This window comes from Stegostoma tigrinum, chromosome 19, assembly GCF_030684315.1.
Source record: "Stegostoma tigrinum isolate sSteTig4 chromosome 19, sSteTig4.hap1, whole genome shotgun sequence".
NCBI classification, from domain to species: Eukaryota; Metazoa; Chordata; class Chondrichthyes; order Orectolobiformes; family Stegostomatidae; genus Stegostoma; species Stegostoma tigrinum.
Window position 1 is genome coordinate 18,361,552 of NC_081372.1, and position 25,206 is coordinate 18,386,757.

The following is a 25,206-nucleotide window of genomic DNA, read 5'->3' on the forward strand; positions in this document are numbered from 1 at the left end:
TTATCAGAGATGTTTACACCTAAAGAATGAATTTTTAAAAATTGTCATTCAGTTCATTATATCCATGTTCATAACATTTCAAAAGTAGTATCTTCTAATAATCAGGAAATTTAGTGGAATGTTGGCCCTTATTTCAGGGGATAGTATAAGCATTCCACAACTGTACAAAGTGCTGGTGAGACCTCATCTGAAGTACTAGGAGTAATTTTGGACGCTTTATTTAAGGGAATATATTTTATTCTGGAGATACATGGCCCAGAAAATCCAAGCCAATGTATATGCTTCATTTGAAATTCTTCCTTTTTGTTTCTTCTAAATTATTCTCTTCAACCATTCCCTGCAGTAACAAATCTCCCACTCTTATTAGGGATACCAAGGTGTAGAGCTGGATGAACACAGCAGGCCAAGCAGCATCAGAGGAGCAGGAAGGCTGATGTTTCGGGCCTAGACCCTTCTTCAGAAAAGGGTCATTCTTATTACTGTTTTGGTGAAGATTTTGCTTCTAAATTTTCTGTTGAATTTCTTGCAGACTATCTTGTTTGATGGTTTCTAGTAATAGTCTTTCCCACAAGAGAAAACATTGTATTCAGTCTTATCAAAATCTTTCACACCTTATTTCACATTAATTTAGTATCCTTTGACATCTTTGCCTAACAAAAAATCAGTCTCAGATTTGAAAATTTGACATTGGATGCTGGTCAATCTCTTTTAGTGAACAGAGTTCCAGATTTACACTAATCTTTGTGTGAAAGTGTGCTTCTTACTTTCACTCTTAAATGATCTTTTTTGAGCTTAAGTCCTCTTGCTCTCCATTCTTCATCCAAAGAAAAAAAGTCTCTCCATTGTTTTAAACACCTCATTTAGATTATTCCTCAAGATTATAAATAATACTTATTATTATGAAATCTGTCCTGATAATTTAACCCTTTAAGATGCAATGTCATTCCGGTGACACTCTGCTATACCGTTCCTGTGTCTTCCTTCCTGAATGCGACACATAGTTCTGTATAAATGACTGAAGACTCATTTTCACACTTTGGAATGCCAGTCTCCTTCAGATAAGGGTTGAGAGTCCATTGGTATTTTGTGGTCATAGTTTGTACTTGCACACAATTTACATGATTTATGCACATGAGACTTTGCCTCTCCCTCGCTCCTGGTCTCTTGCTGGTAAAAAAAATTATTTGATTTGTTTTCTTCAGATTCAAAGTAAACGACCTCAGACTTATAGCCGTATAGTGTATACACATTTCCGATCTGTGGTTTCTATATCAGTCTAGTGAACCAAACACCTTACTTATTCGTTTGGCTCGAATATTGTATTGATTAAATGCAATAAATATCACGAACTGAACAGCCAGGAGAAATCTTAGCATCATGACTTTTTTGCACTTTGAACGCAGGTGAAGTCTCATGACTATATTTAGAACATGATGATCGTAAAATGTTTACTACAAATGCAGGATGATCAATTACAATGTGAGATGCCTACCTCACTACAAGTCAAAATGCAAGTGGCTATGGCCAGAAAGGATGCAAATAAAGTACAGTACATGCCTAAAGAAATAGAATAAAATCTGTTATATTTATGAGAAACATTAGCTTTATACTTGAATGCTATGTACTGCCTTGGTCTCCATATTATGAAAATGACATTGAAGCATTGCAGAAAGAGTAGCAAATAATTATGTAGTGTTAATGGAATTACATAGATGCAACTGTCAGGAAAGATTGAACAATCTGTGGATCTTTTCTCTGGAAAAATAAAATACAAAGCATTCTTATTAGGAAAATGAAACACTTGCATTCCTGTAGTACATGATTTTGAGATGACCCAAAGCATTTTGTTACCAATTAGATACTTTATGAAGTGCAATTATTGTTATAACATGGGAGAAATGGCAACAAATTTGCATGCAATAAATTCCAAAATTAGCAGTGTGATATTGAGCGACAAAAACCAGAAATTGCTGGAAAAACTCAGCAGGACTGGCAGCATCTGTGGAGAAAAATCAGAGTTAATGTTTCGGGTCCAGTGATCCTTCATCAGAGCTCAGTTAATGAAACGATAACTCTGATTTCACTCCACAGATGCTGCCAGACCTGCTGAGCTTTCCCAGCAATTTCTGTTTTGTCTCTGATTTACAGCATCTGCAGTTATTGTGTGATAATGAGGAATGGATTTGTTTTTAGAGGCATTTATTGAGAAAGAAACATTGACCAAGACACCGTGGAGTTCTCCCATGCTCTTTGAAACACTGCCACTGAATTTTTATAACTTCCTGAGAGAACATATGGGACCTTTGTGTAAAGGAGGGCAGTACATCTCACAGTGTAGCACTCATTGGGTACTGCATTGGACTGTCAGCCTAAGTATTGCTGCAATCTCTAGGAGAACAAAATCTAGGCTAAGCACTCCAGTGGAGTTGTACTGAATTATGTCTTTAAACTTGGGAATAGGTTTCACAAGGTGAATTTGAAGAAGCTGTTTCAAATTGTGTGGAACCCAGAACAAGAGGACGTAACAGTATAAAGTGGCCACCTATTGATCACTTAAAGAGTTTAGGGTGAATTATGTTACACAGAGCATAGGGAGAAAATGAAGGTCAGCTACATGGAATCATTAAAATATAAAAAATTGTTCCGTTTAAGATAAAGCTTTGTATGTGAATAAGGATAAAGAAAATCATGGTTTGTGTGATATAAAGGAAAGTGGTCTTTGGACAAGGTCATATGTTAGCTCTCATATTTTCCAATGAGAGTTTGAGTCACTGTCCTGAAAGAACTAAAGGTTTTTGTCAGTGTAACGAAGAGGTGACATTTTAGGTCAGACAATATATGTTAGGTGTAAGGTAAGACCTTTAGTTCTCTCAGGACGGTGACTTCAAAGAAATTCGGGCAATTACATATTCATATTAATCAATTAAAACCTTCGAATTGATTAAAGATTTAACAGCATCTTAGGTTTGTTTAGTACATCCTCATCAATGGTGTGATCCTTTCATCTTTTACTTATAAATTCCGTGCCTGATACTACCTCTCTCACTAACACCTGAAGAAGGAGTAAGAACTCCAAAAACTTACGTTTTTGAATAAACCTGTTGGACTATAACCTGGTGTCGTATGATCACTGAGTAACAAAGAGAAGGACAGGCTTGTGGTCCACCCCCGCTCCTTCATGATGTTTCCCAGACTTTATCTTCCTTCTTGAAGCTTTTCAGAATGGACGTTGTATTCAAGTAACATTTGCCAGCTGCTCCATGTTAACTGCCAATTAATTGGATATTTGCCTGTCACTTCAGGAGCTTTTAAGCTCCTCATTACAGGAAATAAAAAGAATGTTGATTTTTGAACATTTCAAACCAAGTTATGTGTTACACCTAATATTAGAATTGTTTAGCCAACAAGTTGTGTCTTAATGTGTTGATTCAATCCACATTCCAGTGTCTGCTAATGTCTGTACCTTTGATTCATTTCTCCCTGGAATGATATGGGGAGGGGGTGGAGGGGTGGTGCTGCTTTACTGTCTGAAACTTGTTTGAATCTTTTCTTCTAGATAACAAAGTGTTGAGCTGGATGAACACAGCTGGTCTTGCAGCATCTTAGGAGCTTGTAATGCTTTTAGTGATTTTTTTTTGTAGATAGGTGAATCTATAATTGCTTTGGAATCTATATGATTATTTGAGGAATCTTAACTAAAACCTACTCTTAGTATTATCACAGAATGATTTCATAATTCAAGAGAAACAACTAATTAGTGTGAAACGTTCTATGTCTTGTGCATGAGCAACTGCAGCTGCATATTCTATCCGAGTCCAGTAATCATGAGTCTACAGAGCTACTATTGTTCCACTTGCAAAGACCACATTAAGCAAATATTTTCCCAAGACCTCCAACTACTGTCAGCCATGTTCTGCTGCATTAGCCATGGACAGCCATCAGCCATTTTGTGCTGCTTAGTCATGGGCATCCCTAATATCATATAATCAAAAAGTGTGCACTGTGTTAAAGGAGGCAATTCAACATCCATTATCTGCTTACCATCTTGCTGGAAGAGTAGTTCCTAAGCCCTTCCCCTGTAGATCTGCAAATTACTTTAAATCAACCAATTATCCAATTCTCTTTTGAATACCTCAGTTGAATCCTCCAACATTGCTGTGTAGATGTGCTGGGCAGAGCCGATGTGGTGTATAAACACTGGCAAGGACTAGTTTTTGTAGTGTGTTTTTGTCTGGTTCCTGTGCCTTAAGGCTAGAATATGGCTGTGAAGGTAGTAGGAACTGCAGATGCTGGAGAATCTGAGATAACTACGTGTAGAGCTGGATGAACACGGCAGGCCAAGCAGCATCAGAGGAGCAGGAAGGCTGACATTTTGGGCCTAGACCCTTCTTCAGAAATTTGCTCCTCTGATGCTGCTTGGCCTGCTGTGTTTATCCATCTCCACACCTTTTTATCTTAGAATATGGCTTTGTTTGATTTGATTTATTACCGTCACGTGCACCAAAGTACAATGAAAAGTGTCGTCTTATGTGCTATACAGGCAGATCGTACTATATCGTTGATTACAAAGTGTGGAGCTGAATGAACGCAGTAGGCTAAGCAGCTCCTGAGATGCTGCTTGGCCCGCTGTGTTCATCCAGCTCCACACTTTGTTGTCTTGGATTCTCCAACATCTGCAGTTCCCATTATCTCCAGGACTATATCGTCGTTGAGACTGAAGCAGCTGATCTGCTGGCGAATGAAATATCCAGCCCTTGAGTACAGTGGAGCTGGGATCTTCTATACATGTCAGAGAAGTGCAATACCGCTCTACAGCTTTAGGAGGCAGCACATAGCGCCCAATGACACAGCACTTCCGCTCAGCTGCGCCTCAACCAAACATGACAAAGGATGGCTTACGTCATGATGATTGACGGTTGGGTTAACCATTCAGGAGCCAGAATAAGCTAGGCGGGGACTGAGTAAATCAATGGGGATTGAGGAGGGTGGTTTCAGGTTAGGTTGTGGCGGCCGTTACATGGTGCTGACTTTCGGTGGACGTTAAATTCAAGAAAGGAAGGGAAAAAGAGGCAGAAGCGGTGTCTGGTCTAATTTTCCGTCATGTCGGCCTCAGGAGCGTTGTTCCCCAGCCTGGTAGCTGGGAGCCGTGGCTCTTCCAGTAAATACCTGGTGGAGTTCCGAGCCGGCAAGATGTCGCTGAAAGGCTCGACAGTGACTCCGGACAAGCGCAAGGGGCAGGTTTATATCCAGCAGACTGATGACTCTCTCATTCACTTCTGCTGGAAGGACCGCACCGCCGGCACCGTGGAGGATGTAAGGAAACAAGCCCGTCCTCACACTCCTCCCCCAAAGCCGGGATTGGGAAGGGGTAGTCTAGTGTACTGAAGGGGTTACGGTGGGGAGATGAGGTGCTGTGGGGGATGGGGGGGTGCGTGAATGCGTTGGGAAGGAGGCTGGAGGCTGGGTAAGGAAGTGGGGGGGGGGGGGGGGGGGGCGCGAGAGAAGGGCTTAAATCACAAATTATTTTGAGTAGGAATGGCTTTATGTTTGAGGATGAAGTAAGGAGTTATGGGGTTGTAGGGTTGAGTGTAGGGGGACATTTTTTTGGGTGGTGTCTTTTGTTTGGAGGTCGTATGTGAAGGAGTTGGTTAATTTTTCTTAATGTGATAGTTGGTGTATGGATTTAGAGCGGATGGGGAGTTGAGAGTTCAGAGGTTGGTGAATTGGCTATTTATGTGATAGGGTGGTTGTAGAAAGGGTGTTGAGTTGGCTAGTTTGTGTCGTGCAGGCTGGGTGAAGACAGTGGTGGGGACCGGGAGTTGGAGGGGAGGGGGGGACACTGTTGGTGTGAGAATGGAATTTGCAGGTGATGGTGTAGTAGTTGTTTCAGTTGGAACGGAGTTTCTAACCAAAGTTTTGTCTAAACAATAACCGAAGAATAGCGGATGCTGTACATCAGGAACAAAAACAAGTTGCTGGAAAAGACCAGGTCTGGCAGCATCTGTGAAGAAAAGAACAGAGTTCATGCTTTAGGTCTGGTGACACTTCCTCAGAACGTTCTGAGCTGTGCAGTAGTTTGAAACTTCATGGGTACTGGTTGCCCCCTTGAAATTACTGTGTGTGTATGTGGCCTTTTTCTTTAAACGAAAGGGGAACAGGGTTAGATTGTATGCTGTTTGTGATTGCTAGGGGTGGAGACATTGCTTATGACAAATATCCTTGTTTTTGTTACTTATGGAAAGTTGCCAATTTTGCCAGGTACAAAACAAAGTCATGGGACAGGATGTTCACAGTTTCACATTTCATAGAGTCATAATGTCAGAGATATATAACATGAAAACAGACCCTTCAGTCCAACTTGTCCATGCTGACCAGATATCCTGTATAAATCTACTCGCATGTGCCACTATTTGGATCATATCCCTCTAAGTCTTTCCTTTCCATATACCCATTCAGTTGCCTTTTTAAAAGTTGTATTAGTACCAGCCTCCTCCATTTTGGCAGCTTGTTCCAAGCATGCACTGTTCTCTGTGGAAAAAGTTACCTCTTAGATCCCTTTTATATCTTGCCCCCTCACCTTAAACCTAGTTTTGAGCTCCCCCACCCTAGGGCAATGACCGTGTCTATTTACCCTATCCATGCCCGTTGTGATTTTATAAGCCTGTGTAAGGTCACTCCTCGGCATTCGACGCTTCAGGGAATATAGCCCCCTGCCTATTCAGCCTCTCCCTTTTGCTCAAACCCTCCAACTCTGGCAAAATCCTTGTAAATCTTTTCTAAGTTTCACAATATCCTTCTTATTAGGAGGGAGACCAGAACTGCGTGCAATAATGCAAAAGTGGCTGAACGAACTTGTTCTGTTGCTCATAAATTCATTGAACAATTTAGTTGATCAGACTTAATGCATCATGTAATGTGTCAAGCTGCAGAGGTCAGATGGTCTTGATGTCTGGGTTAATTAGCTATTGGAAATTCTTGTCGCAAATGCTGCCTGTGCTGAGGAGACCAAATTTGTTTTTAGCCATCATGCACTTTAAAGTTTAAGGGCCTGAAATGTTAATTGCATTTCTCATTTAAAGTTGTGACCTGATATATTGTGAATTTTGAGCATTTCATGTTTTTCTTTTGTCTTAGCATATGAACATGAGTTAGACCCAAGTGCAGGCCATTCAGTCCCTCAGGCCTGCCCTGCCGTCCGAAAGATCTCAGCTGATTTGGTCAGAATCTCAAATTTGACATTCCTGCCTACCCTTATTTATGACTTTGCTTGACAAGAGTCTGTCAACCTCTGCTTTTAAAATAGTCAAGGACTTTGCTTCCACTATCCTTTCAGGAAGTGATGCAAAGGCGCTCAAGCTTGAGTGAAAAGAATTCTCGTCTCGTCTAAAACCATAAGACAAAGCACCAGAAGTAGGGCGTAAGTAGCCCATCGAATCTATTCTGCCATTCAGTGAGATCATGGCTGAGCTGACAATCCTCAACTTTGTTTTCCCACCTTTTCCTATACCCCTCAATTTCCTTACTGATTATAAATCTATTTTACCTTAGAATAGACTTTGGTCCAGCCTTGACTGCCCTCTGTAATTTTAAAAAATCCACAGATTTGCTACCCTCAAAGGAACTTCCTTATCTGCCTTAAATGTGCAACCTCTGAGATTATGGTCCTGGATCTATTCTCTCCTGTGAAGTAAAACAACTTTTCCACATTTACCCTTTCAAATCCCCTAGAAAATTTGTACATTTCAATAAGGTTGCCTATCATTCTTCTGATTTTTCAATGAGTATAGAAGCACATTACCAGGAATAGCAGGACTCTCCTTTTTTTAAAAAAAAGTAAACCTGTTATAAACATATCAGACAATAAGGCTGCTGTCTCATTAGAGAGAGATGATGGTTATTTAACCTGAAGGTTACTATACTTAAGGCGAAGAGTGGTTGAGAATCTGAATCCTTCATGGTAACCTTAGCCAGTGTGGGAGTTGAATCCATGCTGTTGGCATCACTCTGCATTACAGACCAGCTGTCCAGCTAATTGAGTTAACCTTGGGCTTGGATGGGGAGGAACTGAAGTGTTCAGGAAAACGTTCTCAATCAATGTATAGATGGCCCTACTAGAGAAGGAGTGAAACTCAACCTCCTCTTGGGGAAATGGCTGAGATGTTCATGAGGGAGCACTCTGCAACCAGTGACCGTTGTATTATTATTCAAATAATAATGAAAAATGGCAGGTCTAATGCATAAGTTTAAGTTCTAAATTGGAGTAAGGTGAATAATTGCATTTTCAGTAACTTTCAAAAGTTGATTGGGGGTGGCAAGTAAAGGAATGTCTGGCCAGTGGGAAGCTTTCAGAAGAGACATAATGAGAGTTCAGGCCCAGCATGTTCCTCTTAGTGAGAAGGGCAAGGCTGGTAGAAGTAGGGACACTCTGACTGGAGATATTGAGGCTCTGGACAAGAAAAATGAGGAGGCATGTGCCAGGTATAGTCGCTGGGATCAAGTGAATTCCTTGAGTATAGGGAGTATAGAAGAGATCAGGAGGGCAAAAAGGGGACCTGAGAGCTTCGGCAGATAAAGTAGAAGAGAATCTGAAAAATTTGTACAAGTATATTAAGGGCAAAAGAGAAACTAGGGAGACAATAGGGCCCTTTAAAGATCAGTGAGGTTGGCCATGGGTGAGATCTGAAACTAACATTTCTTGTCAGTATTTCCCATGGCGAACGATATCGAAGCTAAGGAACTTGGGAAATAAAGAGTGATGCTTTGAAAAGTCCACATTACAAAAGGGGTGGTGCTGGAGGTCTTCAAACCTGTAAAGGTAGATAAATCCCTGAGACTTGAACGGGTGTATACCAGGACATTGTGAGAAGCTAAGAAATAAATTGCAGGGCTTCTAAGCAGAGATGTTTGTATTGTCACATAGTTGAGATGCTGGAAGATTGCTAATGTTGTGCTATTATTTGAGAGGCTGTGAGGAAAAGCAGCAGGTACTCAGACCTGTGAGCCCAGTGTCAACGATGGGTAAAGTTGTTGGTAGAGATTCTGAAAGGCAGGACCTGCATGCATTTGGAGAAGCAAGGACTGACTGGGTATGGTCAGCATGGCTTTGTGAATTGTGTCTCATAAGTTTTTGAGTTTTGTTTTTGAACAGGTGACTAAGTAGACAGATGGAGACAGTGGTAAACCTTGTCTACATGGACTTTAGCAAGGCCTTCAGTAAGGTTTTGCATGGTAGATTGGCTAGTAAGGTTAGATCAAGTTGGATGTGGGCAAGGATAGTCAATCGATGCAAAATTGGCTTGGTGGTAGATGGTTGTTGTTCAGACCAGTTGCATCAGTCCTTGCAGCACAAGTTGCACTTTGTCATTTTATATAAAACAATTTTTGGATGAGAACATAGGTAATGGGAACTGCAGATGCTGGAGAATCCAAGACAATAAAATGTGAGGCTGGATGAACACAGCAGGCCAAGCAGCATCTCAGGAGCACAAAAGCTGACATTTTGGGCCTAGACCCTTCACCAGAGAGGCATGGTTTGTGAGTTTGCAAATGATACTAGAATTGGTCGCGTGGACGATGAAAGTTTGAGTACAATGCGACCAACTGAGCTAGTGGGCCAAGTGTTAGCAGATGGAGTTTAGCTCAGATAAACATGAGGTGTTGCATTTTGACAAGGCAAACCAGGGCAGGATGTATAACCTGTAATTTTAGGGCCCTAGGGTGGGCTGCCGAACAAGGAGACATGTTCAGTATGTACAGGTACTATATCTGTGTATGTACTATAACCATACAGGTGCACAGTTTCTTGAAAGTGGGATCACATTTTGGTGAAGAAGACATTTGGTACACTTGCCTTCATTGGTCAGAAAATTGAGTATGCGAGTTGGGATATTATGTTACTGCTGTATGAGATGTTGACAAAGCTACATTTGGAGAACAGGGTACAACTCTGGTTGCCCTGTCATTGGAACAATGTTATTAAACTGGACAGGGTGCAGAAAGATTCACAAGGATGTTACTGAGAATGGAAGATTTGAGTTTTAAGGAGAGGCTCAATCGGCTGGGACCTTTCTGCCTGGAATGTAGGAGGTTGAGGGATGACATCAGAGGTTTACAAAATCATGAGGGGTATAGATAAAGTGGATGGCTGAAGTCTTTTCCACAGGGTAGGGATGTTCAAAACTAGAGAGCATAAATTTGAAAAGAACCTGAGGGGCAACCTTTTCACACAGGGTGGTGTGTAGATGGAACGAGATGCTAGAAGTGGTATAGATGGGTACAATTACAACATTTAAACAAATATTTAGACAGGCATGTGGATGGGAAAAGTTTAGAGGGATATGGGGCTAGTTTAGTTTAAGAACCTGGTCGGCATGGATGGGTTGGAATGAAAGGGCAGTTTAGTGCTGTTTGACTCTGCCTCGATAGCTAAGCTCCTGGTATTCCTGTCTGCTGTTAGTTAGCCATTCCTTCCTCCATTCTAATATTTTACCTCCCACATCATGGTCTTGTAAGTAGCCAAATGTTTGGTACCTTATCAAATATGTTCTGAAAGTCCAAATAAAATGCATCTGTTGCTTCCCTTTATATATCCTGCTTGTTATCACTTCAAAGAATTCGCATAAATTTGTCAGGCATGATTTTGCTTTTGTGAGGCCATGCTGATTCTGATCATATTATACATTTCTGAATACTGTGCTATTACATTCTTTAGAATAGACTGTAACATCTTCTGAATAAGTCTTACCTTGTGGTTTGTTTATCTCTTTTTAAGTCAAGATGTTCCATTGCCAGTTTTCAATTGTCGAGTACTTTTTCCAGAATCTTAAGAATTTCTTGGAAACTGTGACCAGTACATTGCCGATCTTTGTAGCTACTTCCTTTGAAATTCAAGGATGTATCTCATCAAATCCAACGGACCTAACAGTCATCAGCCCCATTATTTTCCCAAGCACTTTTTCTTACGGATAGTTATTGTGCGTGTTTCCTCTCCTCCCCACTCCGCCCAACCTACAAATATTTAGAAATTTTGGAATGCTATTAGTGTCTTCTCCTGTGAAGTCTGCAAGGTATTTATTCAACTCCTCTGCCATTTCCTTGTTCCCCGTTATTATTTCCCAACCTCTTTGAAGGGACCTATGTTCACTTTGGCTTCTCTGTTGCTTTTTATATATCCGCGAAATTTATTTCCTCCCTATTGCATGTCATTTATTGTTTGTTTTAAAACTTTCCCAATTTTCTTTTTTAGCACAATACTGTTTTTAGCACTGTTACATTTGTTTTCTTTTTCAATTTGATGCTATCCTTCCCTGGTTAACCATACTTTCCTCGTCTCCTTCCTAGAATTCTTCAATGAAATATATTTTTGTGGTGAATCATGCAGTATTTTCTTTATAAATATACCATTGTGTTAGCAGTTAGTTACTCTTAATCCTTCAGCATTTCTGATTGACATCCAGTGGCGACCACCTCAACATGCCCCTTCCTGAGTTTCTCTGACCTTAGCCTACTGTGACGTATATTTATTTGAGCGTTAGTTTTTGGTTCTGTTTAGGTGAGGATAGAAAGTTTTATAGCTTTATTTTTGAATTATTTGAGACCATTCATTGAAATGTGTGTAGCATGAAAAATATCCATTTGAGGTGGTGAAATCCACTATATTGCTTATGAAAATGTGTCCAAACGTATTCAATGCCTTTGAATGATGGCAGATAGTTGGGGGTGGAGGGGGGGGCGGGGGGGAGTGCTAAATTATACATTCCTGATCATTAAGATTGCTGAGATTCTAGATATTATTAGACAGATGAGGGATAGCAAACTCGTCACAAGTTTGTTATCAGTTAAAATTACACAAAAACATTGGAGAGTGCTGTTAAACTAATTCTGGCTTCACGTAGGACAAAAATGCTCTTAAGGGGCAAGATTTCTACTTGCCATGTAAAACAGCCACAATGTTTGTGGTTGAGGTAAAATGTGAATCTGAAGAACACAGTGTACTAAAAGTATAGCTGACCAGCAACCCCATTCTTTTGCCAAGTTCTTGTAAGTCCAGATAACGTCTGTCTTAATTTGGAATACATTTTTATTCGTTTCTAGCTTTAGTGAGGTTGTTTGACAGGGAAAGACGTAGGATGGTATGCTGGCTCAGTGGTCAGCACTGCTCCCTCACAGTGACAGGGACCTGGGTTCAGTTCCAGCCTCTGGCAACGACCTGTGTGGAACTTGCACGTTCTGTGTCTGTATGGCCTTCATCTAGGTGTTCTGGTTTCCTCGCACATCCCAGGGATGCACAGCTTAAGTGGATCGGCCATGCTAAACTGCCCGTAGTGCCTAGGGTTGGGTAAGATAGGTGGGTTAATCACGGGAAATGTTACAGGAAATAATGCCAGTGTAGATGGGTTTGTGTGGGATTTTCTTTGGAGCGTCAGTGCAGACTCGGTGGGTTGAATGGCCTACATCTGCGCTGTATGGATTATGTAATTGTAGGTTGTTTACAAATGGAAAGTTGAGATTTGGTGGACTTAAGGTCTGATATGCTTTTGATTTTTGTTTTTTTCAAAGTTTAAAATGGTTTGACATTTACTGGGAAAATGTTCTCTTGTAAAATATTTTAGACAAATAATAGAAAATGTTGAGGGGGGAAAAGTAAAGAAGCTGTAGAAGTGTTTTTACTTGACATTTGAGTTGGTGTGGTATTTCAACAGGACCTGATCATTTTTCCTGATGACTGTGAATTTAGGCGAGTAACCCAGTGTACTACTGGACGTGTGTTTGTGCTGAAGTTCAAGGCAGGGTCCAAACGTCTTTTCTTTTGGATGCAGGTAAGAGTTAAAAGCTGCTGTTTTTTTTAAAAGGTTTTACTGTGTTCAGTTTTTATAACTAAGATATTTGTGCAACAATAACTGCAAGTGAAGAAAGCTGGTTGTCCCCTATTGATTTTTCTCCCCTCACTCATTTGACTTCATCTGAATACATTGGCTTGAAAATCTGCCAGTGTATAGATATTTCCCTAAGTGATCATGCTGCAACTGAGGGCATGGTTTGACTGTTCAGACTGTTGGTTTATTTGTATCAGTTCACTGACCCCAAATTTCTGATCTTGGAAGATCCTGCCAAGTGAAAAAACTTCTGTCTTAATACCTGGACATCATAACCACAGCTGAACCAAAGACCAACTAATAGAGAAGGTCATGTCTTACCAACTTGATAGAATTCTTTTGAGGAAGTGATGACAAAGCTGATAGATGAGGGAAGGGCTATAGGTGTCACATACATGGACTTCAGTAAGGCATTTGATAAGGTTCCCCATGGTAGGCTGATGGAGAAAGTGAATGGCGTTCAGGGTGTACTAGCTAGATGGAGAGAGAAGTGGCTGGGCAACAGGAGATAGAGTTGTAGTGGAATGCAGTTTCTCAAAGTGGGGAACTGTGACTAGTGATGTTCCACAAGGATCTGTGTTGGGACCACTGTTGGTTGTGATATACATAAATGATCTGGAGGAAGGTATAGATGGTCTGATTAGCAAGTTAGCAGATGATGCTAAGATCAGTGGAGTAGCAGATAGTGAAGGGGACTGTCTGAGAATGCAGCAGAATATAGATTGGAGAGTTGGGCGGAGAAATGGCAGATGGAGTTCAATCCAGGCAAATGTGAGATGATGCATTTTGGAAGATCCAATTTAAGAGCGAACTACATGATAAATGGAAAAGCTATGGGGAAGATTGATGCACAGAGATCTGGGAGTTTAGGCCCATTGTACCCTGAAGGTGGCAACACAGGTGGGTAGAGTAGTCAAGAAGGTATACGGCATGCTTTCATTCATCGGACAGGGTATTGAGTACAAGAGTTGGCAGGTCATGTTACAATTGTAACAGGACTTTGGTTGGACCACATTTGGAATACTGTGTACAGTTCTGGTTGCCACATTACCAAAAGGATGAGGATGCTTTGGAGAGGGGGCAAAGGAGGTTCACCAGGATGTTGCCTGGTATGGAGGGCGCACTCTATGAAGAGAGATTGAATGAATAGGTTAGGATTATTTACATTAGAAAGACAGAGGTTGAGGGAGGGTACCTGATTGAGGTCTACAAAATCATGAGGTATAGACAGGGTGGATAGCAAGAAGCTTTTTCCCAGAGTGGGGGCCTCAATTACTAGGGGGTCGTGATTTCAAGGTGAGCGGGGAGAAGTTTAAGGGAGATATACATGGGAAGTTCTTTACGCAGAGGGTGGTGTGTGCCTGGAACGTGTTGCCACCGGAGGTGGTAGAAGCAGGCATGATAGCATCATTAAGATGTATCTAGAAGGTACACGAATAGGCAGGGAGCAGATGGATGCTGATCCTTGGAAAATAGGCGACAGGTTTAGATAGGGGATCTGGATTGGCGTAGGCTTGGTGGGCCGAAGGGCCTGTACCTGTGCTATAATTTTATTTGTTCTAATTAGTTTGAAATATTTGTTTTTTTTTTCCATTGCCTGAGAATTGCAAGCATAAGATGGTCTTGCTTCGGTTTTATAGAGTTATGAGAACATAGCTGCAATCCTGTGTGCATTTTTTAGCCTCCACATTTGAGAGAATATATTTACATTAGAAGTAGCACTGAAGGTTCACCGAAATTTGTCCTTGGGATTAGGGATTTGGCCCCTGGTCAGTTCACTTCATTTGACTGAGTAAATTGAGTATTTTCTCATTTTGGAAGAATGAGAAGCAATCTCATTGAAATCTTCAAGATTCTGAAGAGTCTTAAGAGTTGCTGAGTGTGTTTCTTCTGGTCAAGTACGTAGGGTCATAACCTAAAGATAAACAGTGAATCGTCTAGGAATGAAAGGAAGAGAAATTGTTCCTTTTAACAGTTGAAATCGTTGAAAGTCTCTTTTTTCCAGATACACTGGCTGCTCCAATGTTGAATATGATAGACAGATGCTTTGGAACTGATAAACTATGGGGTGTGGACAAAAATGGTCATGACTGTTTTGAATAGCGGAGCAGGCTTGACAGGCTGTATGGTCGACTGCTTTTGGATCTTGTGAAAATGCTGGTATTTTATCTTGCTTGGACATATAGAGAAGGTGGTCCAATCTGTTGTCTTGGTCATAGTTACCGGAACTTCAGGCCGTCTGTAGATCAACATAAATGAATGCATAAAAGCAAAATACTGATGTTGGATGTTAGAAATAAAAACAGAAAATTCTGGAAAAACTTGGCACATCAGGCATTGACTGTAAAGCTGTGTATTTCCAACAGTACTTTTTTTTTAAAACCAAGAAAAGCTTTGACTGGAAGGGATAACTAGGATTGAACAGCCCAGTGTTCCAAGATCCGATTAGAGGTTGAGACCGCATGTGGCCTGTGAGTTGCAGCTTGATGGTCCCTGCTATCTCTCCAGGAAAGAACAGTACTGACACTATGAACAAAATATGAAATTATTCAATCTCTTGCTTTTTTAATTGTAAAAAAAGAATAAATTAAAATGATGTATTTGAGTATAGTTGAACAAACCTATATGATATTTAATGTGCAGCATTTAAAGTATTGTTTCCTCATGCACTTGCAGACACTTCTTGTGAATAATGTTTAATTGAAATTCATACTTTTGTACTCATACTCCTTGTCTTTTCTTGCAGGTCTTCCCAAGACAACTCAGTTGATGGTTTTAGATTAGTTTGTGATCTTTAACTGATGTGTTTAAATCTTCTCTAGGAGCCTAAATCTGATAAAGATGAAGAGTTCTGCCGAAAAGTGAATGAATATCTGAACAATCCACCAATGCCTGGTGCTTTGGGTGGTGGTAGCAGCAGTGGGGGTCATGAGCTAGCCGCACTTGGAGGTATCCCATTAGTTTGTTAGAATTTGAACTTAACGTAGCCATAATACTAGCGCAAACAGTAAGGCACGTGTAGGTCTATCAGTTCCCACCCTTTTCTCTGCCACACTAGATCATTGTTTACCATATACCTCAATCCCATATTTCCACCTTCTCCCTGTATCTCTGTGTAATCAGTATGTAGTAATTTATTGATTGGAAGCAAAAATAACATCTGGGTATTTTTATTCTGGTTTGTAATGACCTGTAGTAATCACTGTCAACTCACTTTTTAAGGCCTTCCTTCCAGGGGTTGTTTGTTTTTTCCACACAGATTGTTTTCAGTACCTTGGCATTGTGGCAGTCATTTAATTGTGCTCTTTGGTAGCAAATATTCGCGAGCTATTTCATAGTTTGAATGGGTGTGGGTTGATGCTTGATCCACCTGTCTTTTGCTAGCAAGCATTAAGATGTTACATTTGGCAACCAGGACCAGATTCTCTGATCCATGAACACTGACCTAAGTGAATTTGAGTATCCATTCCAACATTGGCTGAGATGAGTTAACTTATCACCAAAACCTCCGAGTTTATTTGGCTCCATCACTTGATTAAAAATTTAGGTCATAAGGCAATCCGGAATGTTTGTTTGCTTTCACTTTTTGTTCAAGATGCGATATTACCTACTAATGTTTTTTGTTTCTTGCAATTAGTTACATATTTTTGTCTAACATGAATTGTGATTACATATACAAAACAATGTTAAGTGTATAGAGTAATAGCCAATTCCTATAGCCTACTTGCAACCCTTTTTTAAAATTCAGCGCTGCTGATGTAGTTTTAAATTGGATTTATGTAGTAATTGTCTTTTTTTTGAGGGGTTCTGCCATGTTTGTGACTTTGCTTTCTTAAAAAAAATTCAAGTTTTCAGCAAGCCATTTGCAGTAATGTTCAAAAAAGCGTGCTTGTGCATAAATTGCTTACTTGAATGATTTAACTGTTTCTGTGCTTTCTCATTCTTCTGCTTCAATATGGGTATGTGTTGAAAATACGACCACCATGTCTAAACCCAATCTTTTGTTTATTCGCCACACTTTTTTTCTAATTTCTTATTTCCAACACAGCTAGTTCAGCATTAATTTTATGATTGTTTGCTTGGATTGTTGAACACTTTATTTTCTTTCCTCCTAGCTGTCGCTCTTCATTTTTGGGCACTTTTTAAATTTTTGTCCTTTTTTATTACCATCTCTCGATTGTGAAAATAATCACACTTTACTATATTAACAATATTGATTTCTCCAAGTTGCCCTGTACCCCTCGGCTCTATTTAAAGAAAGCCCTGAGGTCTTGAGTCTCTCCTCAAATCAGTTAAAGAATCTGTCAAGTGTGAGTGGTCTAGTGTTCCAGGGTTAGATAAAAGCTGCAACTTTTCCACTGCTTTTATAGCTCTTCCTTAATGTATGCTGTACTCCAGCTGATGTTTTCTCAGGGTTTATTCAGCATTACGCCTTACTTTGGAGTGCCTCCTGGATCCAAACTAAATATTCAGTTTGCTGTTTTGATAGCCGTGCTTAATGGCATAGCACCTAATCAGTCAACTGTGTATTAGCACATTGAAGCTTCACTTCTTTGGTCCATGAAAGAGAAATTGTTCCCAAATGTATTACTTCATATTTCCATCCATTTGAGCTGCACTTGTCATCCATCTGCCCAAACTTTAGTCTGTATCTCCTGCTGTCATGTTATTTCTCCATAACAACAATTTAGTCACATCAGCAAATTTTGATATTTTACCTAAGTCTAGATCATGTATGTATAGTAAATAAGAGGAGCCAAACACCGACTCCTCTGATTGTCATTCATCTCTTTATTCCAGGAGAAAGTGGATTGCAAAGTCTTTTGGGTAACATGAGTCATAACCAGCTGATGCAGCTGATGGGAGCAACCGGTTTAGGTGGACTTGGTAAATATTAATTGCATTTTATAAATAAATTAGGCTGCTTTATGTTGCGTTCTGCAAAAACATTCCATCTAGCCTTGCTGGAAGGAAAAATAAATGTACTTTCAATGGGACTAATAATTTCACACAACTAGATGATAAAGCAGCTGAGAAGGAGGAATCCTGCTTTTGCTGCCATAATCAGGGGCCATTGGAGTGTAAGTTTGCCTGAGCCATGCTCTACTGTCACATGGAAAATGAAACAAGTAGAATTGATACTTAAAAAGGGAAAGATCCCTATAGTCCAAATCTGTTTTTAAGATCCTTACAAAAATTTTGCTTAGCCAGTTGGTCACCAGATTTTTCTAAAATTAAAACTATGGATGCTGGAGATTTGAAATACACAAAACAGAAATTGCTGGAGGAACCCAGCAGGTCTCTCAGCATCTATGGAGAGAAAACAGTTGATGTTTTGAGTCAGTGACCCTTCAGAAATACAGCTGAGTTTCTCTAGCAATTTTGTTTTTGTTTGCACCAGATTTTTCTAATTTGTGCAAGTGCTTTTTTCCATGCATTCCCCGCTTTTTCCCTGTAGTTCCCATCTGCAGTAAAATGTGTAACTTTACAATCAGTTGTATAACTAGACAATGTCAGAACTTTTGCCTTGAGGATAAATATTGCCAAATGAGCAAAGTAGGTGGAAAACGAAAGAATAATGTGCTGTTAAATTTACTTTCCAAGTAGCTGACTAGTGCTAATATTTTCAATAAGAAAATGTTAAGTATTGTGTGCAAATGCTTAAAGCCCATTTTTCATATGTGAAGGAAAGATGATATTCTTCTCCACTTAATTTGTATAGGTCCACTTATGTAATTATTTTATCCTTGTACAATATATAACGTTGTGGCATTGGTCAGAGAGGCCATATATTGGCCCACTAATTGTGGGAGTTCCTCCAATTTAAATTTGAAGGTAGCAAGGGTTTACTGAAGATTCCTGATCCTCATTGGCAGGAACTCAATTTGGCTTAATGAGCCACTGACATCCATTATGCTGGGGGGGGGGTGCACGGCTTGGACCTGGTGAGAACTGCAATGCTTTCTCTCTCACTTTTTGGAGGCAATCTGTTCCTAGTCGCAGAACCTGCTGCCGTTGGGAAGAGGAGGTGCCAGCGAAAGGTGCCTCTTGCCCTTACACTACCACAACCAACCCCACCTCCTTTGTTCCGTGTCTATGAATGACACCTTGGGTTTAGAGTCCCTGGTCCTTGGTGCACAGTGCTGTCACTTGCCATCCTTCCAGTGATGGGCAGCTGTTGACCTCTGGTTGGTAATTCTTGATGAGCAGGTGCACTGCCACCTGGAAATTCAGTTATGCAGGAAACCTGATGGCTGCTTAAGTGCCTAAACAGCCTGATTTTATTTTTTGGTCTTTCTCCCCTGACCCCTCAATGGAACTAGTAGGGGCTTCCTGCTATTTATACAATTATTTGATGAGCAGACTGTTGACCCCACAGAATTCAGACCATAATTACCAATGAAAATTCAAGTAACACCAAGGCAATTAAGTGAATTGTAGCCTTGCTCCCAAATTAAAATTTAGATAAATTTAGATTGAAGACTGTTAATTCTTAGGTGACACTAAAGCACTCTAAATCAAATTTTCTCTTTATTTGGTAAGTAAACTTCTCCTGTCTGAAAGTTGTGCACACCAAGGAAACTTATCTTTTAATACAAATCCCATAAAATTTGTGCTGTGTTCTGAATTTGTGTGCACACAGCCCCCATTTTTTAAAAAAAAACTTGAATTAAAATAACTGTAATACTGCAAGTGGTTGTCATTTTTCTTTACAGGTAGTCTGGGAGCGCTTGCAGGCCCTGCTGGTCTTGCTGGGTTACTTGGCAGTGGAGGCCCTACAGCTGCTGGTAGTACTTCAGGGTAAGAAACAATATCTTAAGTATTATGTGCAGTCATGACAGATGATTTTCTTGTAACACACTGGTACCTAGGATAGCATTTCTTGGTTTGTCTACTAAGCTCTGGTTGTACCATTGCATCCTGTTTTGATTACCACACTTCATGATTCATGTGTGTCTCCAAGAGAGTGCAGAAGAGATACCTGAATGATTCCAGGGCTGGAATTTTGGTTAAATAGTTAGTTTAGAAAAGCTGGGGTTAGTCTTTTTAGAGAAGAATGGATACAAGTGTACTAGCTTGTGACTACCTTTTTATAAGGTAATTGAGAAAAAGCTGTCCCCATTAACTGTTTATTCCCTTGAAATAGGGTCACAAATTTATGGTTTCAGCAAACTTGTGGGGGATTGTGAGTAAAACCTTTCATTTTTGCGCAATTTGTTGCCAATGGAAATGGTGAAAGCAGAAGCAATCAGTGATATCTAAAAGAAATTGTATGGGCACTTTAATAAAATAAAGTTGCTGGGCTACATAATCAAGTGAAGGGAGTGGGACTCAGTAAATTGCTAATCCATGTTGGTATGATCTTGGCAAACTGAAAGGCTACCTTGAGTTTACGTTCATAATATTCTCCAGCAATAGTTGAACTGTAATGCTGCCAATTTAATGAAAAGCAGATAGTGATCTCTTTCTAGTTTGGACATAAAGATAGATTGTGTTATGCAATCTATCACTGATTACTGCAATGAAAGGATATTTGGTTAAAACTGAAATCAATCCTTGCACCCCTTTCTCTCCTTTTTCTCCTGAATGCTACTCTCAAATTTGGCAAAATAAGTCAAACCTCTTTCTTTAATGGAGCTTTTCTTTGCTTACAGCTCCCGAAGCCAGTCTGCAACCATTACTCCATCCTCTACAGCCTCAGCAGTTCGCATGACTTCAGTGCCTTCTGTTGCTGCTACAACAACACCAGTACCAGCCCCCACTGTTGCATCCACAACAGTGCCAGCAGCAGGTCTTACAACACCAGCAGCATCAAACACAGGTTCTGCATCTGCATCTGGATCGCCATCTCTTACAGCATCTGGGTCTGCAACGAGTCCAACTCAGCCCATTCAGCTGCGTGACTTGCAAAGTATCTTGGCTAGCATGACTGTTCCTGCTGCAGCAGAAGGGACAGGACAGCAGGGTAAGGACCTAATTCTAAAGACTTCCAGAACATGTAGCAAATAAAACCTTTTGGCATTTAAAGTTTTGGCAAAGATTTGTAGCTTGGGTTGTGGACGAACGTGCTGGCTTGTTATTGTTCAGACATTTCGTCACCATGCTTGGTGACATCATCGGGGAGACTCCGATGTAGCGGTGTTAGTCTACTCTGCTTGGAATTTATACTGTCTGGTCTGTTTGCATGCTTTTACCAGATTTTCTTAGTGTCTTCAGCTTTAACGCTTGTCCGCTAAAGTTGATTCTCTTTTGTACCATTATAGTAATTTTTTTGTGGAGTTCCTGAAATGTGATCACCTCCAGTGGAACGCAGTACTCTAATTGAGCCTGAAACAGGCTTTTCAAAAGATTTTATATAACTTTCTTGCACTATACTGTTAAGTCCTAAAGATTCTTACATTTTTTTAATTGCCTTACAAATGCACCTTGTGTGCTAATTTAAAAGCAGACTTGCTTAAATGTTACTGAAAATGGCACACTACAAAAACTGGCAGTTTTTGAAACGGAGGTTGGTGAGAGTGGTTGGGTGGGGTTAATGATAGTGACAGCTCTTAGCTGCTTCTGAATGAACTTGCATTACCATGGCAAATTTTTTTTGTGATTTAAATATGAAAATACCAGTGTTCTTTCAAAAAGTATTGACTATAAGTCCTGCACTATTCTGCTTCCTTAGAGCAGTGGACATTGCTAGAGTTCAATTTTTACCCTTTTGCAATTGCTTGTTACCAGCTGGTTTTGTGGAGTTGGCATCACTTAAGAATGGGTTGCAGAATCTATGTGGCTAAAATTGTAAAGCAGGAGAGCTGGGGAAAGGAAACTAAACTGAAACAGTGGCGAGTATTCTGTCCCTTTTTAAAGATCGTGATGGGTAAGCTTGTACTTGCATCCCAATCTGCCTCAACTTTATTTCCAAATGCATTTATGCCACTGGGAAGTCTTAGCCTTTTGTTCTTCTCCCCAGATGTTTACAGAACATTGAATTACAGGGGGCATCCTTGACTCTGTGTGGATGGGAAATAGCTGAATTCTGTAAACTGGAAAAATTGCCAATTTCAAATTGATTTATTTTTCTAGCAGTGGATTTATCTACTGTGTTGACACCAGAAATCATGGCTCCTATTCTGGCTAATTCAGAGGTACAGGAACGATTATTACCATACCTTCCAACAGGAGAGTCGCTGCCTCAGCCTGCAGAAGAAATTCAGAATACATTAACATCTCCTCAGTTTCAACAGGTGTGCATTTTCTTGACTTGCTCAGACCTTCTCAGATTTTAATTTTTCTGCAGTTAATTATTCTGAACATTTGATTTTAAAATCCTGTTTAGTTGCCCTTTGATCTAAATTGTGCAACACAAAATATGTTCAAATTAATCCTTACTGAATCCATTTCAAAGTGCCTGTTTGAAAATTCTTTAATGCCAGTTATCTAAATGCAAAGCATTTCTCAGCATGTATCTGCCAAAGGTAAATTGAAATAGGCACATTTCAAAAGCAAAGTGAGTGTGCTTCACTCCACGAGCTCACCTAGATATAGTCTAATTACTTAATCTAATGCCCAATTATTCATTACATGCTGGAGATTTTTAGTTTTCCCCAATGTGCGTTCTATCCTAGTTAATTTGCAGCGTCTAGTGGTTGAATTTCATTTCTTCACTGAAAGAGTGAAGGTTTCTGAGATTGGAAGTTGAATAAAACCAAATATGTGCACCCTAAATAAAATGCTGCCATTATTGTTGATGTTGAAGGTATCTCTCCTGTTAGCTAAGTATGTCTTGGATACAATACAGTATTCACTCTAAGTGTCTGCAATAAACAATTTTTATTGGAGATTTTAAGTTTTATGATTTCGTTACAGATCAGTCTTTTTAGGGGAAAAATTTATTCTGTACTTGAGAATGAAGTTGACACTTAAAGTTCAATCACTTTTTTCCCCATACTATAACTAACTTCACATTTTTGCTAATCTTCAGACTTTTATTTCAGAAATGTAGGTGCTAATACTTTATGGAATTGGTAAAACTGACCATGTAACTTTTTTAAATATTTTCTTTCTAAAAATTTTTTTTAGGCCATGAGCATGTTTAGTGCAGCCCTGGCTTCAGGACAGTTAGGTCCGTTAATGAGTCAATTTGGTTTGCCAGCAGAGGCTGTAGAAGCAGCTGGAAAGGGAGGTAAGTGCCTTGTCATATTTTTATGACTAGGGCCCAAAGTTGCTGTCATAGTAATGTCTGAATCATGGGAATGCACTTCTTTGCAGAGATGGTAATACTGTTGCATGGTTCCATTTGATACTTGCTTAATAGTCCACGGAAGACCCTTCAAGAGTCTCGAACTCAGCAATGTATGTCCCTTCAGGTTTGTTACAATGGTGATCCTACCCTGGCCATTTCCAGGTGACCTGATGAGCACTAATGGGACACTTGCCTTATCAATTTCCATTCCCCCAACTGCCAGCCGGCCAGAAATTGGAAGCACTGCAATACCTGCAGCAATATTTGAGTAGTGGCTGCTGCCAGTGCTCCAGTTTAGTTTGCACCGTGGTCACACCAGGAACAGGTGAGTGGGAGAGTTCATGGTACCAGACTAGGATGCCCAGGTGTGATGTTGATGGGCATGTGGCTGTGTGGGAGCCTTTGGCCAAGGTTCTCCATTCCCTGATTGGGTACAGTATCTGAGAAGGAGGGGGCTTCCCATCCACAACAGGCCCCCAGTATAACCCACAGGTAATTTCCTGGCATAGGATGCAGTTATGGCCCTTGCTGGTTGTAGACCAATAATGCCATATGCACCTTCTCTCCCCCACCCTTAGCTGTGCAATCTCTGTTACAATGTTATGACTACACTTTGAATTCCAAAACTTCATGAAAAAATGCCTTTGATAAGTAAAATCTGTAAGAAAGAGAGCAATGGGACAATGTATTGCTAGTTCGTATCATGCCTTAATGAGACTTAGGTTGAACCTGGTATAAAGTTTTTTTCTTGTTGTGATTATCCATTTTTCAGAATTGCAGTTTGGGTGAGATGTGAATCAAGGGTATGTTTTGAGTACAGTTTATTAATTTTTTTGCTTTGTCTGCTCATGCTGTAGTAATTTAAAAAAACACAATTAAGACAATGTCTCCCCATTCTTGAACCTACTTTTTAGTACTTAAATTGACATGAACCCTGACCCATGATTATGGAGGAAGCTGAGAGTTGTGGGAGACCAATTGACCTGTTTAATCCATGCCATTTAAGTAAATAATGCCTGTTTTCCCATTTGGTTTTTCACATCTTGATTAACCAGTTAGGTTGTGCTCAGTTGGAGGTCCATGGCAGCTTGCCTTGTAACAAAGCATCAGCTGGAAACAGCACTAGTGCTCTAACTAATACAGGGTTTCCTGTTATTGTTTAAAGTTGAATATAGTGTTCCTCCAGCAATTAAACCAATTTGAAAGCTAGGATCTTCAAATCTATTTTTGTTTTGAATATTGACCTTGGAATGTTCTTCTCAAAACATTCCAAACTGTAAGTGTAAGGTAACATGATTTAGATCAAATATAATGACAGCAGACAGAGTTCTGCGGATATAAAGTCTGTGTGTTTCTCTTGCCCAACCCCTCCCGTAGATGTGGAAGGATTTGCCAAAGCAATGCAGCACAATTCTACATCCCCAAAGACAAAACTTGATGATAAAGAAGGAGACAGCGAATCAAAGGACAAAAAAGATGAAGAGGAAGATATGAGTTTGGACTGAAATTATTACCTTACATGTTTCTTAAACACTTAACAATGTTGAAAGTGAGCTGTGTTTAAAAGAGTAGTGAAATTGCGCATTTGCCTTCTCATCCCTGGAAACTAAGCAATATTAAAGGTTCATTTTAGAGCAAGAAGGCTTTGTGCATTTCAGTTCTTTCCCATCTTAAAGGTTTGAACTAATGTGAAAATTTTAGGCAGCCATGTGTATCTGTACTTGCTGTTTGTTCAGAAGTCAATACTAACAACTTGCATTCTCCACCTATCTTATCTCCAGTTCTGTATCTTTCTCAATTACCTGGAAGGTTTTATCACCACATGAGCATATGCCCCCTAACCTTTGCTCTCACTTCAGAGGAAGGAAGTGTTTTTTACTGTTGCTCCACATGTGCTTTATTGTTGTGGCTGTTAGACTTTATTATCTATCTTTAATATAAAAGGATGTATCTCAACTGTGGCCTGACTAGTAGCAATTTATGCTGGCAAACTGTTAATTTGATTTGTTTGTCCTGTCACTGTATTGCAAATAATTCCAATAGTTACTTTCCAGGGACTTTACATTAGTGAAAGCATTTTTGAGGCCAAGTCTTTCT

General features: G+C 40.0%; 1 protein-coding gene across 2 annotated transcripts; it reads left to right on the forward strand.

The window, feature by feature from the left end:
• Nucleotides 1-4,966: 4,966 nt before the first annotated feature.
• Nucleotides 4,967-24,878, forward strand: adrm1 (ADRM1 26S proteasome ubiquitin receptor). 2 transcript variants are annotated; one of them, XM_048549971.2, is made up of 9 exons: nt 4,967-5,313; nt 12,702-12,818; nt 15,698-15,824; nt 17,676-17,762; nt 19,592-19,676; nt 20,531-20,841; nt 21,951-22,111; nt 22,947-23,049; nt 24,487-24,878. In XM_048549971.2, the coding sequence occupies exons 1-9, from the start codon at nt 5,101-5,103 to the stop codon at nt 24,612-24,614; spliced, it is 1,332 nt and encodes a 443-aa protein (XP_048405928.1). In that variant the 5' UTR covers nt 4,967-5,100; the 3' UTR covers nt 24,615-24,878. The 2 variants fall into 2 exon arrangements, with proteins under 2 accessions (XP_048405928.1, XP_048405929.1); XM_048549972.2 differs by having other exon boundaries at nt 21,954-22,111.
• The last annotated feature ends 328 nt before the right edge of the window (nt 24,879-25,206 follow it).

Coding starts and splice junctions, on each gene's coding strand:
- adrm1 (XM_048549971.2), top strand. CDS start 5,101: ATGTCGGCCTCAGGAGCGTTGTTCCCCAGCCTGGTAGCTGGGAGCCGT. Junction 20,842..21,950: donor AGAAGGGACAGGACAGCAGG/GTAAGGACCTAA, acceptor TTATTTTTCTAG/CAGTGGATTTATCTACTGTG. Junction 23,050..24,486: donor AGAAGCAGCTGGAAAGGGAG/GTAAGTGCCTTG, acceptor CCCCTCCCGTAG/ATGTGGAAGGATTTGCCAAA.